At 37.1% G+C, this 24158-nt stretch overlaps 1 protein-coding gene across 8 annotated transcripts in view; it reads right to left on the reverse strand.

The window, feature by feature from the left end:
- Positions 1–24158, reverse strand: part of arhgef9a (Cdc42 guanine nucleotide exchange factor (GEF) 9a) — a 30694-nt gene continuing 6536 nt past the window's right edge. For 2 of the 8 annotated variants that reach the window (XM_051892855.1, XM_051892853.1), the window contains exons 2-11: positions 19966–20145; positions 19506–19589; positions 9695–9910; positions 9007–9186; positions 8682–8914; positions 8374–8503; positions 6537–6668; positions 3030–3273; positions 2717–2785; positions 1–1952 (exon numbers count right to left, since the gene is read on the reverse strand). In XM_051892855.1, coding sequence (XP_051748815.1) covers positions 1780–1952; positions 2717–2785; positions 3030–3273; positions 6537–6668; positions 8374–8503; positions 8682–8914; positions 9007–9186; positions 9695–9910; positions 19506–19589; positions 19966–20145 — 1641 coding nt within the window. In that variant the 3' untranslated portion in view covers positions 1–1779. Of the gene's footprint in view, positions 1953–2716; positions 2786–3029; positions 3274–6536; positions 6669–8373; positions 8504–8681; positions 8915–9006; positions 9187–9694; positions 9911–10675; positions 11814–11837; positions 13459–14552; positions 14630–19505; positions 19590–19965; positions 20146–24158 lie in introns of those variants that run through there. The other 6 variants (XM_051892856.1, XM_051892854.1, XM_051892857.1 and 3 more) reach the window with 5 other exon arrangements.

The raw sequence follows: 24158 nt of genomic DNA on the forward strand, positions 1-24158 counted from the left end.
TTCAGTTCAACTCTGTTTTCTCCATAATGAAGTTTATTATGAAATAATGATATAATGTTCTTATTTCAATCATATCACCGAATCAAAAATATTAAACTGATATTTTCCTTTGTAACATAATAATAGTTTCATGTGGCACTTAGTACACATGTGTGACATATTTCTTCCATACTGTCCTCTTACATTTTTTATGCCCTAATAGGGTCTTTAACACTCCAGCAGAAGCTCTAAAATATATAGAGAGGATCAAGATGGAAAAAAAGAAAATCACACTATAATAGAATAAATAATGTTTTATAGCAATACTTTAAATATTGTGATTGGACTAAATACTATCCTTTGAAAGTTATCAGACAAAACCCGAATATACCATAAATTAAATTTTGCACAAGTCCCTTTAAGTTGGGAAAAAATAAATATATATATACTGTATATATAGAGAGAGAACCAAAAACAACCAAATAAATAAAAAATAAAAAAACTGAAACGCTATGTCATGCTAATCCTAGCAGCGATAACCAAATTTAATTGACTTAATTTTCGCCTGAGAAGTCACATGGCGGGGTACCAGCTCATGGGGTTGGCATTCGCACATGCCAATGCACCTGTTATAGGAAAATTTGGCAACCAGACTATTTTGGCACGTTAGAGATGAATTGGCATGTCATTACGAGGTTGATCAGCAGGATTAAAGTCGTCCTGGTCCGAGTATCATTCCCCATAAAATGAAGACGGGCTCAGAGGTGGAATTATTACTTTTTAACAACTGATCAGGTTTTTCGGTCATCTGTCGGATAGGAGAGAGGAAACAATGATAAAGCCAAAACCGAGACCTCAGGATAAACAAGGCTCTGACGTAAACACGCTACAGAGGTCCACTGTTCAGAGCAAAACAGTTCCTCCTTCAGGTTTCTCTGGTCTGTAGTTTTCTCAGGGTACCCAAAAGCTCCACCAAACCAAAACGACTTTAAACTTGATTGATTGTAGGTTTCTCTGAATGTCAAAGTTGTTCCGATATCCATTTTTCCAGTAGACCGTGATCGGTTTAAGCAACTTGCGTGACAAATTTGCAGATCATGATCCACTTTTTTTGAGACCCGTATGGATAGAATTACACAAATTAAAATACCTGCAATGAACTGAATCTCATGCAAAACAAACTAAAGAGTGCAGCAGGTTCCATCCAAGGAGAAATTGTCCAGGAAAAAAAATCTTCAGCTTTGACCAGACGCGAAACTGTTGGAAAAACACGTGATAATGTGGAGTATGAGATCGAGAGAGAAAAAGAGAGATTGGGTGAGAGAGAATGCCCCGAATAGTCACAGTGCACGGAGGAACACCAGGGCGGCACTAGAGAGCAAGAGTCATTACGGTGGTTTAGTGCTTTAAAAGGTGAAAATTTGCTTTCCGTCGCTTTGTGTAGAGAAGAAACCATAGGTGATTTTTCTTATTTCATAATTTAAAACCTCTCTAAAAAGAGAGTGCTGAGGGATAAAATGTGTATGTTTTGCATGTGTGTGTGTGTTTGCGTGAATTTCTTTTCTGTGAATTACAACATGTCGTGTGCAGAATTCAGTGCAGCCAGCCCGGCGTGGTGTCCCTGTAACCCCAGTAAAAGAAATACGCCTGGTAAACCCCAGTAAAGCAAGGTCTGTCCTCTCTCCTGTAGTTTGTGTGTCGTGTCAGTCCTCCTCAAGTCCCACAGATGTATCTTAAGTAGAATAGTGCTTTTCCAAGTATACAGAGGCCGGTGTATCCAACCCCTCGTGGATGTGTGTACTATTTTTTAAAGGGAGCTAACCGACTGAAGTTCTGCCAGAAGGGTGATGTGCTGCGTTTGGGCTCGTATTCATATCCATCTGCCTGCCCGTAGCCGTCAGGGAGGAGGTACTGCCCGGGGTTCATGGGGTCCAAAGGTGGTGGGTACGCTGGGGGGACCGACCGGCCCACACCTGAAAAGATGGGCACATAAGAAAACACAAAGACTAAGGCATAAACTCAAGGTATATCTCTGTTTAACATGACTTATTATCACATTTATTTGAATTTTGTGTAGATTTATGCTGTATGTAACATCCACAGGCACTGCAACAATTCTTAAACAGAGACATGCAAACGGGAGAGCGGCCGCTTCCGTAGGTTTTAAAGGGTTAAATGAAAGAATTTGACATACATCTAATACATCTACATTCCATGAGGAACATAATCAGTGTTAGGTGTTATGCATTACTAAGTAATTAATTACTATAATTTAATTACTTTTCCCTTGAAAAAGTAAAGTAAGGGATTAGTCTTATTGTTTCTGTATTTTAATTATAGTTACTTCTGATTGAATACTTTATAGACTATAGAACAATTCTATATAAAATAATAGTGGATTTAACATTAACATTTAATGTCTAATGTTAAAATGTGTTTTTAATGTAACCTACCTTTAAATACTTTGGTCAGCTCAATTTGTACACTTTATATCATTTATGTGAAAGATTTAGAAAAGCAGTTTCATGTCTATCCTTGTATTGTTCAATTGGTCAAGGTTGATATGGCATTTAGAAAGTAATTATTAATAAGTAATGCAATACTTGTGAGTAATTAGTACAGTAATCTAAATACACTGTTGAAGATGTAATTAGTAGCTAGTAATTAATTACTATTTTAGAGTAACTTACCCAACATTGAACATGATAAGGGTCACACAGGCTTAAAGATTTCATACCTTTTTGTTTGGTGACTCTCCTAACGGTCATGGCGGCTTGCCTCTTCTGATACTCAGAGATTTCAAACCCTAAAGCAACAAAATGACAGACAACATTTAGTGTAAAACTTTAACAGCTTTGTGTGAAGAACAGAACAAAGTTTAAATCACTGTGAGAGTGGTGAACTTGTATGGTCATTGTATCAAAAAGACCAGCCTGAATTTAAAAAAAAAACTTTTGTGTTCTATGTATAAAAAAAAAAAAAAAAAAGAATACAATTTTGAGACAACATGAGGTTAAATAATGACTAAGCTATGATGCAAAAGTTCTCACCAATCTTCTCATCTTCCTGGACCATCTTTCTTTCCTCTTGAAACGCCCGAAGCCAACGGATTTTCTCCTCCAGCTTTTTGGGCAAGAACAAATGGATCTCGTCTGTGTCTCTGTTGGCCAGTTTGAATGCATTCTTCACGCTAACGTTAAAATCATCATCGCGGCCATCGATTGCATCAATGACCTCATATCGATCCATTTCAATCCGGCCCTTATAGTACAGAATATCACGACGAATGAGATCCTGTGGAAGGAGGAGAGACATTATTAGTATGTCTGTAGTCGGTACGATCCAGACAAATTACAGACAGAACAAAACTAAATATTATATTAATATAAATGTATATGTAAAATATAGCTGCAAGCAGCAATTACGGGGCCAAGCACAAAAGCAGCACAACAAGTCATGCTAACATGGCTGGGAGCATCAGACCAACTGCAGCAGTGAGCAATTAAAGATCTATTAAGATCATTTTAGGCAAAAGGGCTGAAAAATCATAAATACAGTTAATAATAAAGATTTACTGGTTTATCACTTTCGAACAATATGTGTCGCTGTGACCAAATTCATGTGGGATGGTCAGAGTGAGGTGACAATGACACTCGCAAAGTTTGGTGTCAATATGTCAAAGCATTGCAGAGATACAGACTCAACAGTCATTTTGGCATCAAGCCTCTAATTCGTTGCTGCGGTATACGAAAGCGGTTTTGTTTATCAATACAAAATCTTAAGTTTTTGCCGGCATGGTCTGAAGATGATACGATTCGATTTTGATGAAAATTGGACCAACGATCTAGGAGGAGATTGAAAAAGTATGATATTAAAGAAAATCAAAGTGGTGGAGAGGAAGTTTTGCTGACTGGCATCAGTGTGCTCAGCATGACCCACAGAATCTATGAAGACCAGTCTCATTACAATAAGCCACATTTATATAAAGCTTTTGAGTACCCTCAGAGCATGGTGCTGATGGCACATACTGAGTTTCGTAATGGTACATCAATGCATTCATAAAATATAGCATTTTACATCTTTATACTGTATTGTAGTTAATGGCAATTTCATGTTTTGTTCAATTATAGCGCCACCAAGAGGCACAATCCCACTGCTTTTTTTATGTGTCCTCAGAGTGAGCCCGTACATATGTGTGTCAAATCTGGTGAAAAAATCTCATTTCGTTTCAGAGTTATAGACATTTATATTTATCAGAACATAAAAAATGACCCATGAATGACTTTATTTTGATTTTTTTGCCACTTCCTATCAAAAGTTTGACATTTGGGCTAACACTTCTTCTTAATCAACTAAGGTTCCGTGTTTCCTACGCTGGTTTCGTCTAGATCGGACTAGAACGGTTTTGAAGATGTTCGCAATTGTTTTTTAAGCGCTAAATCACCACGTCGCACAAACCATAAGGCGAAACCTAGCATGTTTGGTATCGTTGGACTCTGCAAAAATTCAGGAGTCTAAGGAGATATAAGTTATAAGTTATAAGCAAAAATAGCCATTTTTTGTATCTCCGGACCAGTAGGTGGCGCTGCACCGAAACGCTGCATGTTGCCTCTGGTCATGCTTGTGATGACATGTACCAAGTTTGGTCTGAACATGATAACGCGTTGTGGAGATATAGCCTCAAGTCTGATTTCACGAGCTTTTCGTCAAATTCATTTGTGCAGTTTTCGAGAACGGATGGTTCTATCAAAAAGCTTTTGATAACTTTTTGCAAGCATGGTCTGAAGATGATATGGTTTAATTTTCATGATAATCGGAGTAACGGCCTAGGAGGGGTTCGAAAAAGTAGGTTTTTTGGAAAAATCAAAATGGTGGGAAAATTTTCATGATGGAAAATGACGTCATATGGTGCAATCGAATCGTCTTGAGCCAAGGAATCAGAGGCAAAATTTTGTTTCTAGCCCTTATGGTTTAAAAGTTATTAGCATAAACATGAGTGAAATTTTGGACAGGTGGTGGCGCTAGAGGGATTGAATTAGAGACTCCAAATTTGCTATGGACACAGTTGAGACTGGCCTCTATCAGTGTGCCAAATTTCACAACTTCTTAGCATAGGCTAGGCTGCCATAGACTTCAATGGAGGAAGCGTAATAATAATAAGAAAACTAACGGTGCCTACGCACCTTCGGTGCTTGGCCTCTAATTACATGTACATGGGTCAAAGACATTTAGATGTCCGCATCAATAGAAATTTACAAAAGTGATTTTATATACATAAAAAGCACATTAAATGCAAGTAAACCATCTACTTTTAAGGTTTCAAATAAGTTTTGGGAGAATAAAATGTCAAAATGTGGGTGAAATAATGTTCCATTGTCATTTAGTGTAACACTTATATTTATGTAAAAATTGAAACAACATATTTATTTTGACCTGTACATATTAAAATATATAAAAGAATAAGTGAGCATACTAAATTTTATTGCATTTTAAATGAGTAAAAAATTCTTGCTGACAAATGGGCAAAACCTAGGATAGTGGCAAAGTTTAAAAATGTAAAATTACAAGTAATTAGCATTTGGGGTAGTCTTTAATATGGCATAAATAGATTTTTTATTGTAAATATCCCTGACAAGATTGTTACACTGAATGACATTTTAGTGGTGTCTTCTGTAAATCATGGTAAAAATGTATATTTAATTTTTGCTCATAAAAAAAAAAAAAAAAAAAATTTAACAGGACCCATTCTGATGTATTGAAAAACAACAACAATTCAAAGCTGCATTACACTTATTGTTTTGATGCTTGAAAACCCTTTTTTGTCTTTGACATATATGTGGGATAGGATGTGTGTGTCACCTTTTTATTAGAGATTACAGTGATTTGTATTACAAGTCTCCCAACATGTTCTGCGTGTTCATTAAAATACTTTTGAAACAATTAGTAACTGGATATAAATAGTAAGACTGCTAATTGGTTGGCTGGTCTGGGTAAACTCATATCAGTCTTGTGAGAAACAGGTGCTGATGTTCTCTGTTTTTGTGTTGCTGAACTGTCTGTGTAAGTCAGATGGTGCTGAAAAGAGCTGTTTTTGCACCTTTGTGGAGAGACTAAAAATGGGCCATGTGCTTTGAGCTTGAGGGTGTTTGGAGGACAGTGAAACACAAACAGCTTCTACCTTCAGCTAGAATCCAAATCACAAACCCTCAGTTGTGCTACACCACTATATTTTAATCAGTTATTTGCTTCTCCGTGCCTGTCTGGTTCAATTCTGCATCTTCGCTCTCCAAGTGAAAGTTACAGAGTGCAATTTGCTGAAACATCATCAGCTACCTGCTACCTTCCCTCAAAGATCCCTACTCCTCAAAAATGAAAAACAGGACTGCAAGAGTCATGCCTGACCCCTCGCATCTATATATCTATCTATCTATCTAGAGATATCACTTTCTTTTTCACCTGTTCTCTTATTTCCAGACCCATGTGTCCCAGTTAAAGCAGACACCTACTTTATCATCAACTGAACTTAGAGTGTTGCATTTATCCCCTCTTTCTCTTACCTTCTTGCAGAGAACCATCTGATGATCAAATAGGAAGAAGATTCTGGTTTGGCTGCGTCCGTATGGTTGATATATCCAGGACATCTCCCCAGTGTACACAAGCTCTGAGCTCCTGTCCAGAATATCCTCACCCTGCACACACACAATAACAAATTAATCATTACATCTGACACCACTGAGACTCTGATGTCTTCATGTCTCAGTATGCAGCTCTCCAATCAAATATGAAGCCTGTGGTGCAGGTTGCACGTCAATAACAAGCATCAAACCTGTGCCATAGATGCCAGATTTCATTAGAAACTGGATAGAAAAATTCTCTTTTTTGTAAAAAAAATTAATTATACTACTTGTCAAAGTTTGGAATATTTAACATTAAATGTTTTAGAAAGTCTCTGCTCACCAAGGCTGCATTTATTTGATCAAAAATCAAGTACAATTAATACACTTGCCCCGCCTCAGACCTACATAGTTCATCTTACATTTCATACAGTTGATTGATAATGAACTTGAAGAAGGGCAACAACTCACTGTGTGATACAGCCTATAGATTGCGGTTAGAATGCCCCTAAAATTAAACAAGAAGATATCAGGGCAAAAATGCCCCTGTATGACTTTTTGTCTCATATTTATATCATGTTAGTTAAGCTTAGTTTAGTGTATATAGTTAAGCAATATTTCATGAGTAATGAGCACAATATCACAAGTGCTGAGGGTTGTACCTAGTCTCTTAATGAGCCATGGGTGTGTTTTGGGCGTAACATGCAAATAAACCAATCAGAGTGTCATCTCCCATTCCCTTTAAAAGCCAGGTGCTCTTGCACCATGGCGAATTGCTATTTACATGGTGAAATATAGACACCCTCAACTTAACGAGTCAGTTTAAATACATGTGTGTATTGCCACGATTGGTCAAATAATTAGCCAATTTCATTCGTCATTACTACAAATAGGTAATTCTGATACATGCAATGACTATCCATTATGACATGCAGGCATTTTATCTTTATGTACACAATAATAATCTTTTACATTGTAATCCTTTTATATTTAATATTTGGCATGTTTGTGTGCTGCTGTGTGTCCCTGTGTGTGTAACAAGCAGAGTTTATGCGTGTTGTGCACCCGCATATAGGCGCATTTTACTAACACGCCCTTTAAATAACAAAAAAATACTGCGCCATTGACTTTAGACCAGGTTTTTGTTGGTCAATGGTGCAGTTGTTTTCAGTTGCCTCAAAATAGCAACACGGCAACAATGCGCCTGAACACAACACACCTTGTTTTCAGACCAGCACGCCCATGGGCGAACAGATGGGTGCGAGTGCATTTGCTATTTAAACAACATGGCGCAGGACGTGAAAATGATAACTGCGTCGGGCTGAAACTAGCAAAAAACACTTGATTCATGCCTGGCGTCGCATTGCGCAGGGTGTATGATAGGGCCCAATGACTTACTCATTTAGACATTCACCGCCACCTACTGGCAATTTTAGTGTCTTATTTAGAGTATGATTTCATAAAAAAAATTATTTCATATTTCCATATTAATAAAAAAAAACAAAAAACATTAAAGGTATAGTTCACACAAATTCTCACTCATTTACTCGCCCTCATGGCCACTGAAGCCTAAAAGATTGTGTAATAATGTTGATTCTATGTTGAATCAAATATTTTTTTCTAAAGCTACTTTTTGTAATGTCTATTTGATGCTTTTCTCATTTAACACAATAATGACTTTAAATTACCTTTAACCAAATTTTCAGGTTCAACTCTATTGCTCTCTTTTACATCTTATATCTTGCTAATTAACTTGGTCTGAAAAGCTTTAACCACACACCTCCCAGTCCAGAACAGAGGCCTGCCACTGGGCGATTTTGTCAATGTTCTCAAGCCTTCGTTTGCGTTCGTTGATTTGCTGAGTGACATTTCTCATTACAGCTAGCGCAGCAGCCACGTACCGATAATCACTGGGAGAGAAAGGAAAAAGAGTGAGCAAAAGAGAAGAGAAAAAATGAGTGCTGTCAAAATGATAAGTGGAAAGCAGATATGTCAGTTCAAAATTCGTCGTTTACACAGTCATATATTTTGTGGGCCATTATCTGCATGATGCACCTGGAGTTAGCATATCCATGTTTCTGTGTGTACCTGTGTTCTTGTACTGTGTATTTCAGTAACTCTGCCAGCTGTAGAGGGTATTTGCAGATTTTCTGGACTGGTGTGAGCAGGTAGCCATCAATGGCGATGTCGATCATCTGCTGGACCAATCGACACGCTTCAAAGAAGTGCTGGTATCGTGCGTCTCGCATGAGACGTGTGAGCTCCATGCAGGCATCAACGTGGTTGTTACAGTATTCCGAGTAGATCCAGAATCCATCTTGCTGTAAATAAAAATATAAAAACATTTTTTTAAAAATCAGTTTTCCCCTGACTAATTGTGTACATCAATGATTTTCTGTGTTTGAATACAGACGTGTTCCAAAAAGCAGGGTCCGATCTCACTGAGATGAGGTTCTTCCGTGTTAAACTGTTTCTCCAGGTCTCTGACAAAGCTTAACTGGAATCTGTAAATGTCTTCAATATTTCCAAATATCACTTTCAGCTGGTCATCATTAAACATGTCTCGCCTCTTTTTACACTGACGGAGATACCCCTGAAACACAAACACAAATATATACAAAGATTTACACTCCTGTTCAAAAGTCTCTTGTTCTCACTAAGGCTGAATTTATTTAATCAAAAATACAGTAAAACAGTCATATTGTCAAAAATCATTACAATTCAAAATAACTGTTTTCTATTTTAATACAATTGAACATAATTTATTCCTGTGATGGCAAAGCTGAATTTTCAGCATCATTACTCCAGTCTTCAGTCACGTGATCCTTCAGAAATCATTCTATTATGCTGATTTAGTGCTCAAGAAACATTTCTTATTATGTCTTATTGGATTCTCACAAGAGCAAATTATCCGAGCCATGCTATCCACATAAATTTTATATTTGCATACTTTCACTGTGTTAACATTTGTCTCAATTGTGTTTATGTATATTTCTTCTCAGGAATTTTAGGAGACACATTTGAGACACCCGAAGATGATAGTTAAAAGAGAACTCAATGAAGTCTCCTGAGTTGTGAAAGAGCAGGTGTGCGTTTATTACCTCACAGATGTCCTTCAGGTGTTTGATGTAATGTCGTTCTGTGCTCATGATCTCATTGATGACATTGGCCCTCATCTGGTCCCGGTTCTGGGTGGGCTGGCCCAAACACAGACAGTCGGTGCTGGGGTTCGGACTGGCCTCCGCATGGCCATTCTGCACCTCGCTGGAGCTTTCGGCAGCCTCCACCGCTGTGTTTTCCTCCTGATTTACCCATAACTAGAACACACACACACATTAAGACAGACATGACTTGATCTTCAAGTCCTGTTATCATCAATTAAAGTAATCACGATAATTGTGCTCACATTCCATTAGCATTCGGCTCAGAGCATCCAAAGTTAACAGACTGCATGATTGCTTTCATAAGGTCATTAAAGTGTCTAGATGTTGCTTTAAAAGCTTCAGGGGTTAAAGTTACATTGACATGAAATAAAGAGTCAGAGTGCGCCCTCTGGTGGCAACAGTCCCAACTACATATTACCACATTAGACTTACAACACATATACACTTATAAAATCTGTTTTCAAAAGGACATAAATTAATCTGCAATTGGACCTGTTACACTGCTGCCAAGATACACACACACACACACACACACACACAAGCCAGGAGATGGAAAGAGAAGGAGGGCGATACAGATGCGCACAGTTAGGAGCATGGTGTGTATGTGTGTGTGTGTGTGTGTGTGTGTGTGTGTGTTTGGTTGAGAGAATTTGATGTAATTTTATTTGCCCTTATTATGTAACTTATCATTTGCTTTCCCAGGTGAGCCAACTGATGTGAACACACATGCCTGCATACACAAAAACTCTCTTTCTCTCACACACATGCACAATGAAAACCCATGAATATGCACACATTTTCACTACTTCTAAAAGTTTTACAACAAGCTCTTTAGATTTTAAAGGTGCACATAAGGTGTTTAAAAGGATTTGAGATAACCCAAAAATGAAAATTATGTTATCATTTACTATCATTTACCTTATGTCATTCCAAACCTGCATGAGTTACTTCTTCTGTGGAACAAAAAAAGAAATATTTTGAAGAATATTGGTAACCAAATGGTTTCCAATGACTCCCATTCATTTGTCAAAAACTTCTCAAAACTTCCCAAAATATCTTCTTTTGTGTTCTGCAGAAGAAGAAGAAAAAGTCATACACATTTTGAATCACATGAGGGTGAGTAAATGGTGACAAAATTTTCATTTTTGGGTGAATTATCCCTTTAAAATCATGTACACTCACAAGATGAAGACTCCAGTCATATCAAAGCAACATAAACAAAAATAATTGCTGACTGTACCTTTAAGACATTATTTTAGTCCCTTAATTAAAGCAATAGATCTCACAAAAAATGAAAATTTGGTCATTATTTACTCACTCTGATGTTGTTCCAAACCTGAATGACTTCACTTCTTTTGTGGATCATTAAAGGAGAAGTTTTAAAGGAAATATTGTTCCCTTTTTTCCTCATATTTACAATGAATGCAGGCTAAAGTGTACAAGCTTCAAAAAGCATGTTACAAATCAAGCAGATAACCAGCAGATAACCACTGTGACCCAATCATTGAGTCAGTGAGAACCAGATCCGTCCAATTTGTGAATGAATCATACAGTCCTGTTTTGAATGTGAATGAATCATGCGGACCAATTCAACTCCAAAGACTGATTCGGACATTCCTAAGAGAATGTTTTTACAGAAAACAGCATACATCATGAGAATGAGTAAATGATGACAGAATTTTCATTTTGGGTGAACTGTCCCTTTAAGCCATATTCCTGATGGAAACTGGTTGGTCCCCAGTGTAGTTGATTTCAGGTTTTGTTATCCTTGTAGGGACATTTGGATTGTACAGAGATAGCAAAATCTGACCCACACACACACACACACACCAATGACCTGATCTAGAGTCCCAAACACTGGGGGGAAAAAGAAGACAAAATTAAAAATAGATTTTCATAAATACATAAGCCTGTCACAGATTCAATTCACCCTGAAACCATGTCCTGCATAACTCCTTCGCCCTCTCTCTTTCTCTCACACACTCTGTTTCTACACAGAGTCATGGATATGTCGTCTAATCTCTTGAAGGATGTTTCTCGGATTAAGATCTCATTAAAATCTCAAATTATACTCTTATACCTAGAAATCTCTGCCTCAGCGCAACTTTCCAGTGCATTAGCCTTGCTAGCTGTCCGTCCTCATCCTCATCAAACGAAAGGCTTAGTTTAGTGATCCTGCTGCCCGGGTACACAATGTGTGTATGTGCGTGTTGCTACGGCTGTGTGTTCAAAAAAAAATAGAGGAATCAGAAGAACGTTGATGACGCAGATGTTGCACACACACCTGCGCACACATATAAACTTCCATCTTCTCTTTCCTTCCTCTCAGTGTCCAATCTATTTTAGCCTCTCTCTCTTTTACTCTCTCACCCTCTCCTCCCAGAGCAATCTGCTTTTTTGTTTTGTTTTTTTGTCTGTTCTTCTCTCCTGTCCTCTAATGAAAAGTGACGTCTCATTTTATGCTTCATGACTCAACCTCACTGAACAGTGAAGAGAAACACAAGACGCAGCAGAACCGAGGATACAGTGTAAAGGTGTCAGCAGCTTACACCAAAAATCAAACTAACCCTTGCAGGTGACATTAATACAACATTTATCAATCTCTTTTACTTGGGTACCTCCAATTATTTTATTCACTATTCCTTCTCAGATGTACCATTCACGAGTTCACTTGCCCATACAGTCTTAATAGTTAACGGTAAACAAACTTGGCTTGCTGTCCTTGACAGAGGCTCGAACTTGAGGCTCGGCTCGAGCTCCGAGGTCCACCCCCCTATAACAGTACTACAGGAGGGAGAATGAGAGAAAGAAGAGAAGATGGGGAGGTGGAGGGATGCCAGAAGAATTGTCGCTGGGACGCCGCAATGACTGCTGCTTATATAAGCTCATAATGATGATTGACAGGACTGAATGTTTAGGCTCCTCCCGAGACCTGAACCTACGTTTTGAACTTCATTTAAAATATCTGAGGTAAGTTCAAAATTAGCAACTGGTCAAACACATAATGACTAAAGATTAAAACTTAATTCAACTAGATTAAAACTTAATTCAACTGAATACATTTGTTAGCTTCAGCAAACAGAAGTACCACAAGCTCAAATTGGATTCTGTGGTTTCAGTTTGCTGCACCGTTACTAAATATACAGCAACACTGCAAAATAAATTACACTGTATAGTTATATTAGGTCCTTGAAGGTAAGGGTAAACATTTGCAGAAACCCAATGTGTTTAAAAAATAACACACACACACACACAATATATACCTATACACACACTTAGCAAAAAAAAGAAACTCACTTTCAACTGCTTTTATTTCCAGCAAATTTCTTAACACGTGTAAATATTTGTATGAACATAAAAAGATTCAACAATTGAGACATAAACTGAATAAATTTCACAGACATATGATGAACAGAAATAGAATAATGGGTCCCTGAATATTAAAAGTAGCAGACAAGTAACAGTCTCTTTAATGTCCTAAGTTATTGGAACTGTGACATTAATTGTCTACCACCTTTAAACTGTTGAACAAGCATGAAAAACATTGTTTAAACCCTTTTTGTAGTCTGGACTTGCATGGTCATCTGATGGCTTTCCTAAAGACAAAAGTAGAAAAACATTTATTATTTAACTTAATCTAGTTAAAGGGTTAGTTCACCCAAAAATGAAATTTCTGTCATACTCAAGTACTCACCCTCATGTCGTCCCAAACCTGTAAGACCTTCGTTTGTCGTCAGAATACAAATGAGGATATTTTTGATGAAATTCGAGGGTATCTGATCCACACATAGGCAGCAACGACATTGCACCTTTTGAGGTCCAGAAAGGTAGTAAAGACATTGTTAAAACCGTCAACGTGACTACAGTGGCTCAGCCTTAATGTTATGAAGTGACAAGAATACTTTTGTGTAAAAAAACCAAAACCAAAATAATGACTTTATTCAACAAATTCGTCTGTCCCCTGTCATACTGCTACGCTATCTTCATTGCAGAGCTTCAGTGTCAGAACGACGGCTCAGTATTGGCTGGCTCTGGTCACATGAGCAGCATGACGCATGCGTGCGCCCACGTTCAGACATAAACACTGAAGCTCTGCAATGAAAATAGCATAGCAGTATGACAGAGGACAGACGAATTTGTTGAATAAAGTCGTTATTTTTGTTTTGTTTTTGCGCACATAAAGTATTATCGTCACTTCATAATATTAAGGTTGAATCACTGTAGTTGCGTCAACGGTTTTAATGATGTCTTTACTACCTTTCTAGACCTCAAAAGGTGCATTGTCGTTGCTGCCCATGTGTGAATCAGATACCCTCGAATTTCATTTCATTTGGGATGACATGAAGGTGAGTACTTAATGACAGAAATGTCATTTTTGGGTGAACTAACCCTTTAATGCACATTGTTTAATGCATCTGTGCATGTTGAAATTAACATTAGCCAAGCTTAGTAAGTGATGAAAAAAAATACTGTTTACCCTTATCTTTTGCAAACTAATGCAGTTAGCTAATGTTACACAATAGAACATTATTGTAATGTGTTACTCAGATAGCTAGAAAACTTATGTGAACTGCTACTTTCCTAATTATACAGTAGCCCACAGAACATTTAGAAATGAAACGGAAATAAAAACGTGGCCTTTTTCAATACACACGTATCAAAACTCTAAGTACCTAGCTACATATGTAAACAACGACGGAGCCACAATGCTAGCTCAAAAAATGCTGCATCATACTTAAACAGTTAATGTAAAGAAATACAAACAATTCAAATATAAAAAATGTAATTTACTTACCAGAATCAAAATGTGTGCTATATATCCTGGAGTTGCTAGTTGGTATCCAGCCTTCTCGCTGAGGGAGCATCCAACCACTGGGCAACAAGGATCTCATTTTAATTTTGATATTTTATCGCAATCTGACTGTGCATCAAGTGCCTCCTGATGTTCTGAATGCGCTCAACAGCTAACTGGGAAAAATCCAAGGAACAAAGACATCACTTCCTAAAACCGACGAAATAGCCGTTGAAATGGTCTATTTGTAGAATTCAGAAACCATTGTTATCAGCGACACCAGTGGCCATTAAGTGAACTGCAGCCAGCAACTTATTCGTGCTCGCACTCATGCACGCATAACGTACAAGAGACTGCAGGTGATTCAAGGCCCCATGAGCACAGAACAACATTACTCAATATTTGAAACTAAAGACTATAGATCATCTGGCTATGTGAGGCTATAATTTGAATTAATCTCTTTTCTTTTCTTATGATACATTGACATTGCAGTACAGAATAGCTATTTCAGCATTATCCTGAATATTGTATAAGTATTAAGTACTGTATAATATCCAATATATTGTATATACTGCATAATGCGCACGTAAATGTCACATCCTTTGGATTTTCCAACAAACCAGCCCGAGTTCTCGACATATAAAACCAGTCAAAAAATACAGGCTTTTTTAGACAACCTAGAAAGTTGGGGAAGTCTTGTTTTTTAAGTTTAGTTACAAGGTGTTTACACATTGGCAATACAAAAGCAATTAATACATGAAAATTCTTAAATATATCGCCTTTAAAGGTGAAGTGTGTAGCTTTTGTGTTACTAGCAGCACCAAACAGAATTTAAAAAAATATTAAACAAAAAATGTGTAGTCCTGCCAACAATTCACATTATTAATTGAGCAATAAGCTTACATGTTGGACTGTTAAAAAAAAAAAAAATAGGCTAATAATTGAAAATGCCACTTATTGCAAACAGTAATTATTTGAGGAATTGCATTTGATGCTGCTAATGCCGCAGAAATTACACACTGCAATCGGGATAAAAGAAAATATTTAATAATAAAAAATGCATTCCTCAGATTTAAGTTGTGTTTCTCTTTATATATATATCTATGTAACTTTCAGCTCTGCTATCAGCTCCATTGTACGCTGCTGATTTTCGTATGCAGGCACAGTTTGTGTTGTGCGTGTGGACTGTGAGTAAACAGTGAGCAATGATTTCTGATGACACGAGAGCTCCAGGTCTCAGCAGGAGAGAGATACCAAACCTGCAGGCCAGCGCCACCAACTGGTGTGACATAATGCTTTCAGACTCTACCCCATCTATCTCTCTCACACTCATTCTCTTCCTGTCTATTTCTCCTTGTCCTTTCTCAGTGTTGCATAAGAGATGCCCAAAGGGTCAGAATAAAGACCATGCTGGACAGATTGATATAGTGTATGTGTGTATTAAATATGTATCTGTTTGTGTGGACATAGGTGATATTCTCTGTACAGCGAAGAGATTTTCTCACACCTGTCATGCCCGAGAGAGTGGCTTACACAACCTGCCATCTGCGTAAGTGTGTTTTCGGGTAGGAAGGGGGGATAGATGACTATTAGAAAAGAGAGGACAGAGAGAAAGAGGAACTGAGAAATGCACTTAGAAAGCTCTAGGTACGTAGCAAAAGTTAGGAACAAGTTACATAAAAGTCCCATTAAAGAGCGCTCCACCTTTACGAACACGCTCCTCTCTCATAAGCACATCTCTATCCTACACCTCCTGTCATCCATGATCCTCACTAAAAGGATTTATGTTCATATTTCAGTACTAAGCTTGGGATTTCTCAGAAAGCAAACCGATGGATCACACAAGCAAAAATTTTGAGCTTTTGGCCACAACTTCAGTGGACTTACAATCTATAAAATCTGATCTATAAAATCTGATAAATAAATGTTAATATTGCATAAAATGGCATTACAATTATTACTGCTAATACAAATTTTTTAAATACTGATAAGAACAAATTTTAAAAGATAATATTTTGGAGGCAACACTGTCACAATGGAAAGAAATTGGCTGATGTCACAATTCAAAAAATAAAAAAAATAAAAAATAAAATCTAATAAAATTGTCTCTTAAATTCATTAGATTTTTGAAAATGTATTTAAATGTTATTACATAAAATCTTTAAATATATTAAATCTAAGAAATAACTATAAATAAATGTTAATATACTTAATATAAATATACATAATTTTCCATATACACTACTGTTCAAAAGTTTGGGGTTAGTTGGACGATTTTATTTAATGTTTTTTAAAGAAGTCTCTTATGCTCACCAAGGCTGCATTTATTTGATCAAAAATACAGTAAAAACAGTAATATTGTGAAATATTATTACAATTTAAAATTGTAATAAAATCTAAAATCTATTTTAATATATTTTAAAATGTCATTTATTCCTGTGATGGCAAAGCTGAATTTTCAGCAGTCATTACGCCAGTCTCACATGTGTTACATGATCTTTCAGAAATCATTCCAATATGCTGATTTGGTGCTTAAGAAACATTTATTTTTATTTATATATATATATATTTATTGTAAACTTTTCCAAAGAATTAACAAAATGCTTCATACAATTACAAATTACAAAAAAATTATCTGGATACTTCAGATTGAAATTTGTTGCCCATTCTCAAAGGGAAAGTACCCAAGCAACATCGCTCGGCAACATCGCCCAGCAATATTGCTCAAAAAGTTGCCCCATGTATCATCATCTTTAGGGTAAACAGAACAGAACCAACATAAAGTATACAGATATCATTAATGCTCTTAAAGGGATAGTTCACCCAAAAATGAATAAAGGTCGTCCACCGGAAGCTAGTTATTTGAATTTATAAAGTTTTAAATATGGATATTTTTCTTACAAAAATGCATCCCTTCACTTCAAAAGGCCTTTATTAACCCTCTGGAGTCATATGGATTCATTTTTTTATGGATGGATGCATTTTTTTTTTTTTTTTTAAATTTGGGTTCCCATTCACAACCATTATAAACCTTGGAGGACTAAGGATATTTTTAAATATATCTCCAATTGTGTTCGTCTGAAAGAAGATAGTCATATACACCTAGGATGGCTTGAGGGTGAGTAAATCATGGGATAATTTTAATTTTTGGGTGAACTATCCCTTTAATGACAATAATTTAATGTAACAACATGATTTAAGAAAAATGAGTCTGATTCGAAGAGGTTAGGTATATCAGAGTCCAAGTCCTGACTGGATGATAGGAGGAGCTGGGGATGGAGGAGGGTAATTAGCTCCTGAGCAACACGATAAAGCTGCTGATAATACTGAATGGACCTTATATATAGGGATGCTGTGATAGGTGTCATATTCCTATAGGTAGACGTGGATCAGCTGAGAGTCAGCTGATGCGAGCTTGACTAACGTGACCTGCCAGAACTAACGCTACGCTTGATTAATTTCTTTCCAAAAAAAAATCTTACCGAACCCAGACTTTTGAATGATAGTGTATTTAATCTGCATAATATGTAATCATTTACAATATGAAATGTAGATAATACTAAAGATAACATTTAAATAAAACATGGTTACATTTTATTTTAAGGTGTCCTTTTTACAATATAATTATACAAGTACTGAGTAATAGTAAAAACTATATGTACTTATTATATAATTAGGGTTAGGGTTAAGGTTTGGTTTTATAAGTCACATACGTTTATTCATGAAAACGCAATGGAAGAAATTGCATTCATGTCCATTTTATTGCCATCATGTGCTTGCAATGTGAAGAGAGTGGATTTGTTACCCAGAGGGAATGTCGCGCAATAGAGGGTTAATCTTTAGTTATGTGCAAGGACATCACCCCCCGGATGGCTAGCGGCAAATCTGCATGTATATGCATATTATCAAGCATGTCTGTGCTCGCATACCATTAATATTTCATTTTTACTGCGCAGCATGTTCATAACGCCTTCTTTAGTTTTATTCATAACATTTCAATGCATTTTGTTCAAGATATTAGATCTGGGTTTTATGACAAACTTTAACGACAAACTAACACTCAAAATACAACAGATTTTTCTTAGGTTTATATAAGATATAAGAGGTTGGAGGAGTTCATGCATTAAGACTGGCTCACTATGGAGAGAGAAAAGGTGGAGTTGGAGGAAGTGTTGGAACTGGGACCCCACTAAAGGCCAATTCACACTGCACCGACAGACGCCGACCAATGCGGACAATCACCAGATTACACTACGTCACTTCCACATTCCACGACCTGACCTGACCATGTTCAATCGGTGAAAACAAGCACCGACCAACAGCAACAGACGCCGACGGGGGTAACACACTGATCTGCAAAAACAAACAAACAGACAAAGTGCCTGTTGCCATTGGTCGGCACCTGTCGGTGCAGTGTGAGACCCCTGACACACTTTAAGCACTGGCTGGAGGTAGAAGAGAGATGCTGAAAGAATAGCTGAAGGGCTTGTATAATTGGTGTTGTGATTGAGGGTTTATTGTTTAAATTTCTGTTTGAAAATTTATGTTTGAGTTTTCTTTCTCTCTAGCTCTCTTTATATATATAAATGTGATTAAACAGATCTTTAACAGTCAGAGAGGCTCAAATTAAGACCAACATCTGTTCAAGTCACAGTAAAAAATTAATTAAAAAAGCAAGATGTCACCAAATACTGTCAGAAAAGAGGGAAATATTGATAGTTGTCATCGTTAAATGTTATAATTGAGTCAGCATTACATTAACAAAATCTTTTTTCCTATTTCAGTATTTTCTGACAGACCCAGACTGTCACCGGCATGAAGATAAGTTGCCATGGAAGCGAGGCGCAGCGACTGTGGCGGAAACAAAACGTTGGAACACAGCGACAGCATGTGAGCAGTAAGCGATGGGATGCATTCAACGGTCAAACGGTAAGCAGTGGTTTTGAAAAAACGCACCTTAGCCGTGGCGTTTGTGAGGCGTGATGCAGCGACAGGGTTGATATAAAAAAGCTGTTTGGTTTGAGGGGGGTGGGACTCCACCTTAGAGAAACAACAACAGCAACACAAACAAGAGTTTGGGTTCAAGATGGAGGTTAAAGGGAAGAATGTGACCTCTTCTGACTGATGTGTGACAATATGTCTTTAATATTGAATTATTTATCTGAAAATGTGTCAACAAAATATCTGCAAATGTATTATATTGTTAATTTCTCGACAGGCCTGTATGTTGCATCTCTTTTAAACAGCTTTATCTGAATGCTATTCAGTTAGAAACAGTATTTTCAGGATATTAAAACAGCTGGGTTAAACAGATGTGGTTCTGCAGGTGTGTATTAGACAGGTATTTGTTAGACAGGTGGGCATCAGACAGCTATATGTTAGACAGGAAAGTGTTAAAAGTCAGAGATGGGCTCACCCTGACAAAGCTGGCAGGAAACCAGCCCTCCTCGTCATCGATTTGCCCCCACCACCAGTCCTTATTCGAGGCGTCCAACACCTTGATGACATCACCCGCCTTGAAGGCCAGCTCCCGGTCAGCCATGGTCACATGGTCCCATACTGCCTCGGCATTCACTACAGAGCCCCCACTGACCAACTAAAGAAAGACAGAAGTAGAGGTGCAGGATAAGCTACAGGAAGACAACAGTTACATAACATAAGAAACATTCTGGATTAACATCAAACAGTCACATGCTGGCTTCCACTCCACAGTCAGCTCTCTGGAAACAAAACTGACAGGGGTGTTGAGATGTAACGCTGCATCTCATTTGGGTTTGCCCTGTTTCTCTAACTCTTTTGGCTCAGTTTTAAAACAGAAGGTGCAGATGAGGGTTGCTAGTACAGACACAACACTCCTATTTTCTGTATTTTCTCAAAATTCGAGAGAAGTTGATAGTCCTGATTAGTATAGTACAAAAAAATTGGGGTCAGTAAGATTTTTTTAATAGTTTTGAAAGAAGTCTCTTATGCTTAACAAGGATCCATTTATTTGATAAAAAATACAGTAATATTGTGAAATATTTTTATTCTAATATGCTGATTTGGTGCTCAAGAATCATTTCCTATAATCGATGTTGAAAGCAGTTGTGCTGCTTAATATTTTTGTGGAAACCGTGATTCATTTTTTCAGGATTCTTTGATGAATGGAAAAAAGAAAAGCATTTATTTGAAATAGAAACTTTTGTAACATTATAAATGTTACTTTTGATCAATTTAATACATCCTTGCAGAATAAAAGTATATACATATTTAAGTCCTAATCATTCATCATCCTTATGACACAAAAAAACTAATATTTGAACTATATATTAAACTATCCTGTTATTTGATGGGTGAAAGAGCATTTCTGAGGGCAGTTCTCTTGAACAAGTGTTTGTGTCATACATCAATAACATGACAGACAACTAGTTATCTACAACTATTCCAATCAAAAAGCACCTCAACCAATCTCGCTCTAAACATTCAGTTGTGACTGTACATTTATACAGAAATTTAAATAGGATAATACAGAAACGCTCTTTTAAAGGGTTAGTTCACCCAAAAATGAAAATACTCATTACTTACTCACCCTCATGTTGTTCTACACCCGTAAGACCTTCGCTCTTCTTCGGAACACTTTCTGGATCTCGAGAGGTTCAGTGACATTGCTGTCAATGGACGCCTCACTGAGCCATCAGATTTCATCAAAAATATCTTAATTTGTGTACCGAAGAAGAACGAAAGTCTTACGGGTGTAGAACGACATGAGGGTGAGTAATTAATGACAGAATTTTCATTTTTGGGTGAACTAACCCTTTAAGACAAGACAGTTCACCAGGCAGTCAGTTATTTTCAAAACTTAAAGTCAAGAAAGTGCAGCTCGTTGTCCTCTATCATAAATGCATTTGGCTAAATTAGCTGTGGGTGGGGCACTACCTCCCAAATTAAGTATTATGAATTGCCCCACTCATTTTTCTCCCACATACTGTATTTTTGGATCATAACCAAACTGTGTATGAACGTAACTGGCTCTCACGGTTCTTTTGTGTTCATATAGGAAGGAAATGGCAATGTACAAGGTCACAGAGCTATACAGAAGCTGTGCTTGAGTAACCATGGCTTCCATGCTTGAGTAAAGACGAGATGCGTTGTAGTATTGCTTCCTGCTGACTTTCACATATACAGGCCCATGACAGCGACTTGAGATGATGGCTGGGTAATTCTCTACACAGAAACACTCATACATAATCAGCTCCAAGATTTCACCCCCACATCTCCAGGCTCTTTTCCTCTGTCTCTCTGTCTCAGAGGCAGCCAGGCTGTAAAAAATTCTCTTTTTTTGTGCATTTAAAAAGAAACAAATGTTATGTTGTCAGCAGAAAGAGTAAAATCTGTTTGATTTGTATAAAGCAACTGCATTTGATACACACCACGGCAGTTGTTATCTCAGTGTCACAACACACTGTGGGTAAATGCGAGAGTTTTCTGCTGATCTGATATCTAAACGCCATTTACTGAAATCTGTTGTTTATGTGTACAGGGCAATAAATTACCGAACACAAACACACACACACACACATACACACACCTACAGATATACACAGCCTTTAAGGGTTTGAATTATCGCTCCATCAGTATTCCTTTTATCTACTGTACAGAATCTTTTCTAAAGGCGGTATGTATTTGTGTGTGTGCAAATGCATTACTTATGTCCTGTACATGTTTCTAATTGGCTATGGTGACTGTATCTGTATTACATGCTCGACAGCTTTGTGTACAGACCCGAAAAGGTGTCAACAAGTTACCACCTTTATGTATGAATCGCTCAATTCTTTATTCAGGAACAAAACAGGAACTGTTTGTGAGTGAATCACTGAATCATTCACTCAACAGATTCACTAATCTGATTCATTCAGCAACGAAATGCCATTGCTAGGTGATGCTCTGCGATTGTTAATTCTGCTGTCACACTATTTTCATTGGCTGCGAAAAACAGGCAAAGCTACTGGCAATATTGTGTCTAAAATATAATAATTATAATTTCATAAGTTGCAGTTCAGTTTGTTGTTTGTTCATTGATTCAACTCATAAAAACAAGGCATTTAAAACATTAATTTCCACAATCCATTATACTAAAATATGTTTAAAATTCTTGACTGAATAGTTTAACATGTTTTAACCTAATAAAATGCTATTTAACAACTCCTGTCAGTCAAGTCATTAACATATTTTCTTCCAATGCTTTTATTATCATCTCACTCATAAGTTCTTGGCTCATTACGTGTAGGAAAAAGAAAGTCAGTTTAGTCAGTGAGTTGTTCAGACTTTTTAACCGATTCATCACTAATGTCAGGAAATTAATTAGTTAGATTTATTAAGTTAAAACTAAATATTAAGTTGAGAAACATCTCTCAGTGCACTCAATAATGTTGCAACATGTTTCTGTTTTTTCTCTCTCTCTAAAGGGAACAGTAGGCAGTAGGATTATGCAAATTGTCAGAAAAACTGCAGTGGAAAAGCAGTGTTCCTGTCCCAGCTAGCATCAGATCACACTAGAACAGAAAACGAGAACAGCTGATGAGGATCACAACCCTTAAACATCCCAATTCATCCACAGCTTATTCTCATGTGAGATATTATTATGTGGCACTGCGTGTATCAGAGCTGTAGGCTATCAACCATACACTGAAATATTACACCGCACACACAATAAAATGATGTAACAGCCCCTGAGATTATCAGATTGGATGGTGATGAATTTAGCGGGATGAAACAGTGTCTCTAAGAGCCAAACAGAGGCAATCTGTTCATAAACAGTGAGAATACAGCAGTACAGTAACACTAGTATTATAGGGCCGTGACTTTATGTGTGTGTGTGTGTGTTATCTGTCGACTCTTCATTCCTCCTGCCTTTATTCCTGCATGAATGAACTGTACTCAGGAACATTCTTCCTTTTTCTCTCTCACTGTCTTGCTCAGTCGCTCTTTCTCTGTGTGAATGCCTTGGTACACACATCTACCACACTGCATCCTTCAGCCAACAGCCAGACCTCACACTCATTAAATTGATTGTGGATGGGTAAATTGAATGGGCATCTGTTAAACGTTTGATCCAGATCACCGAGCTTTCCCTAAAACTGACAACTGACAAGAGATGAGTTTGACTTTCTGTTTTAGACCATTTTGTCTTCTCTTCCTTAAATGTTACATGCCTGGAGAATGCCTTTTAAATTACAGTTAATTTTCTTGAATTTGAACTGAGGTAGAATGTGGAATCAGAACTGCAATTTAAATGTAAGAAATATGAATGCAAGAAAGTAGAATTAAAATGAATTTAAATTCAAAGAAATTCATATGACTGTAATTTTGAACTATAAAGCAGATTGTAGACTTGGTTTAAAGTTTTGCAAAGAGAGATAGATAGATAGATAGATAGATAGATAGATTGATTGATTGATTGATTGATTGCACTGGAATTCATGTTCTGTATCTGTGAACAGTAAAGCCTGTCTTATTTGATTGGCCATCTCAATCATTTTGACATTGGTGAGTGCTGTTAGACCGTTGAGGCACACCAGCTTAAAAATTTAACTTTTAAAACTTTTGCTATCCTAACAACAAACAGAGCAT

Source organism: Ctenopharyngodon idella, chromosome 5 (assembly GCF_019924925.1).
Source record: "Ctenopharyngodon idella isolate HZGC_01 chromosome 5, HZGC01, whole genome shotgun sequence".
Lineage (NCBI taxonomy): Eukaryota > Metazoa > Chordata > Actinopteri > Cypriniformes > Xenocyprididae > Ctenopharyngodon > Ctenopharyngodon idella.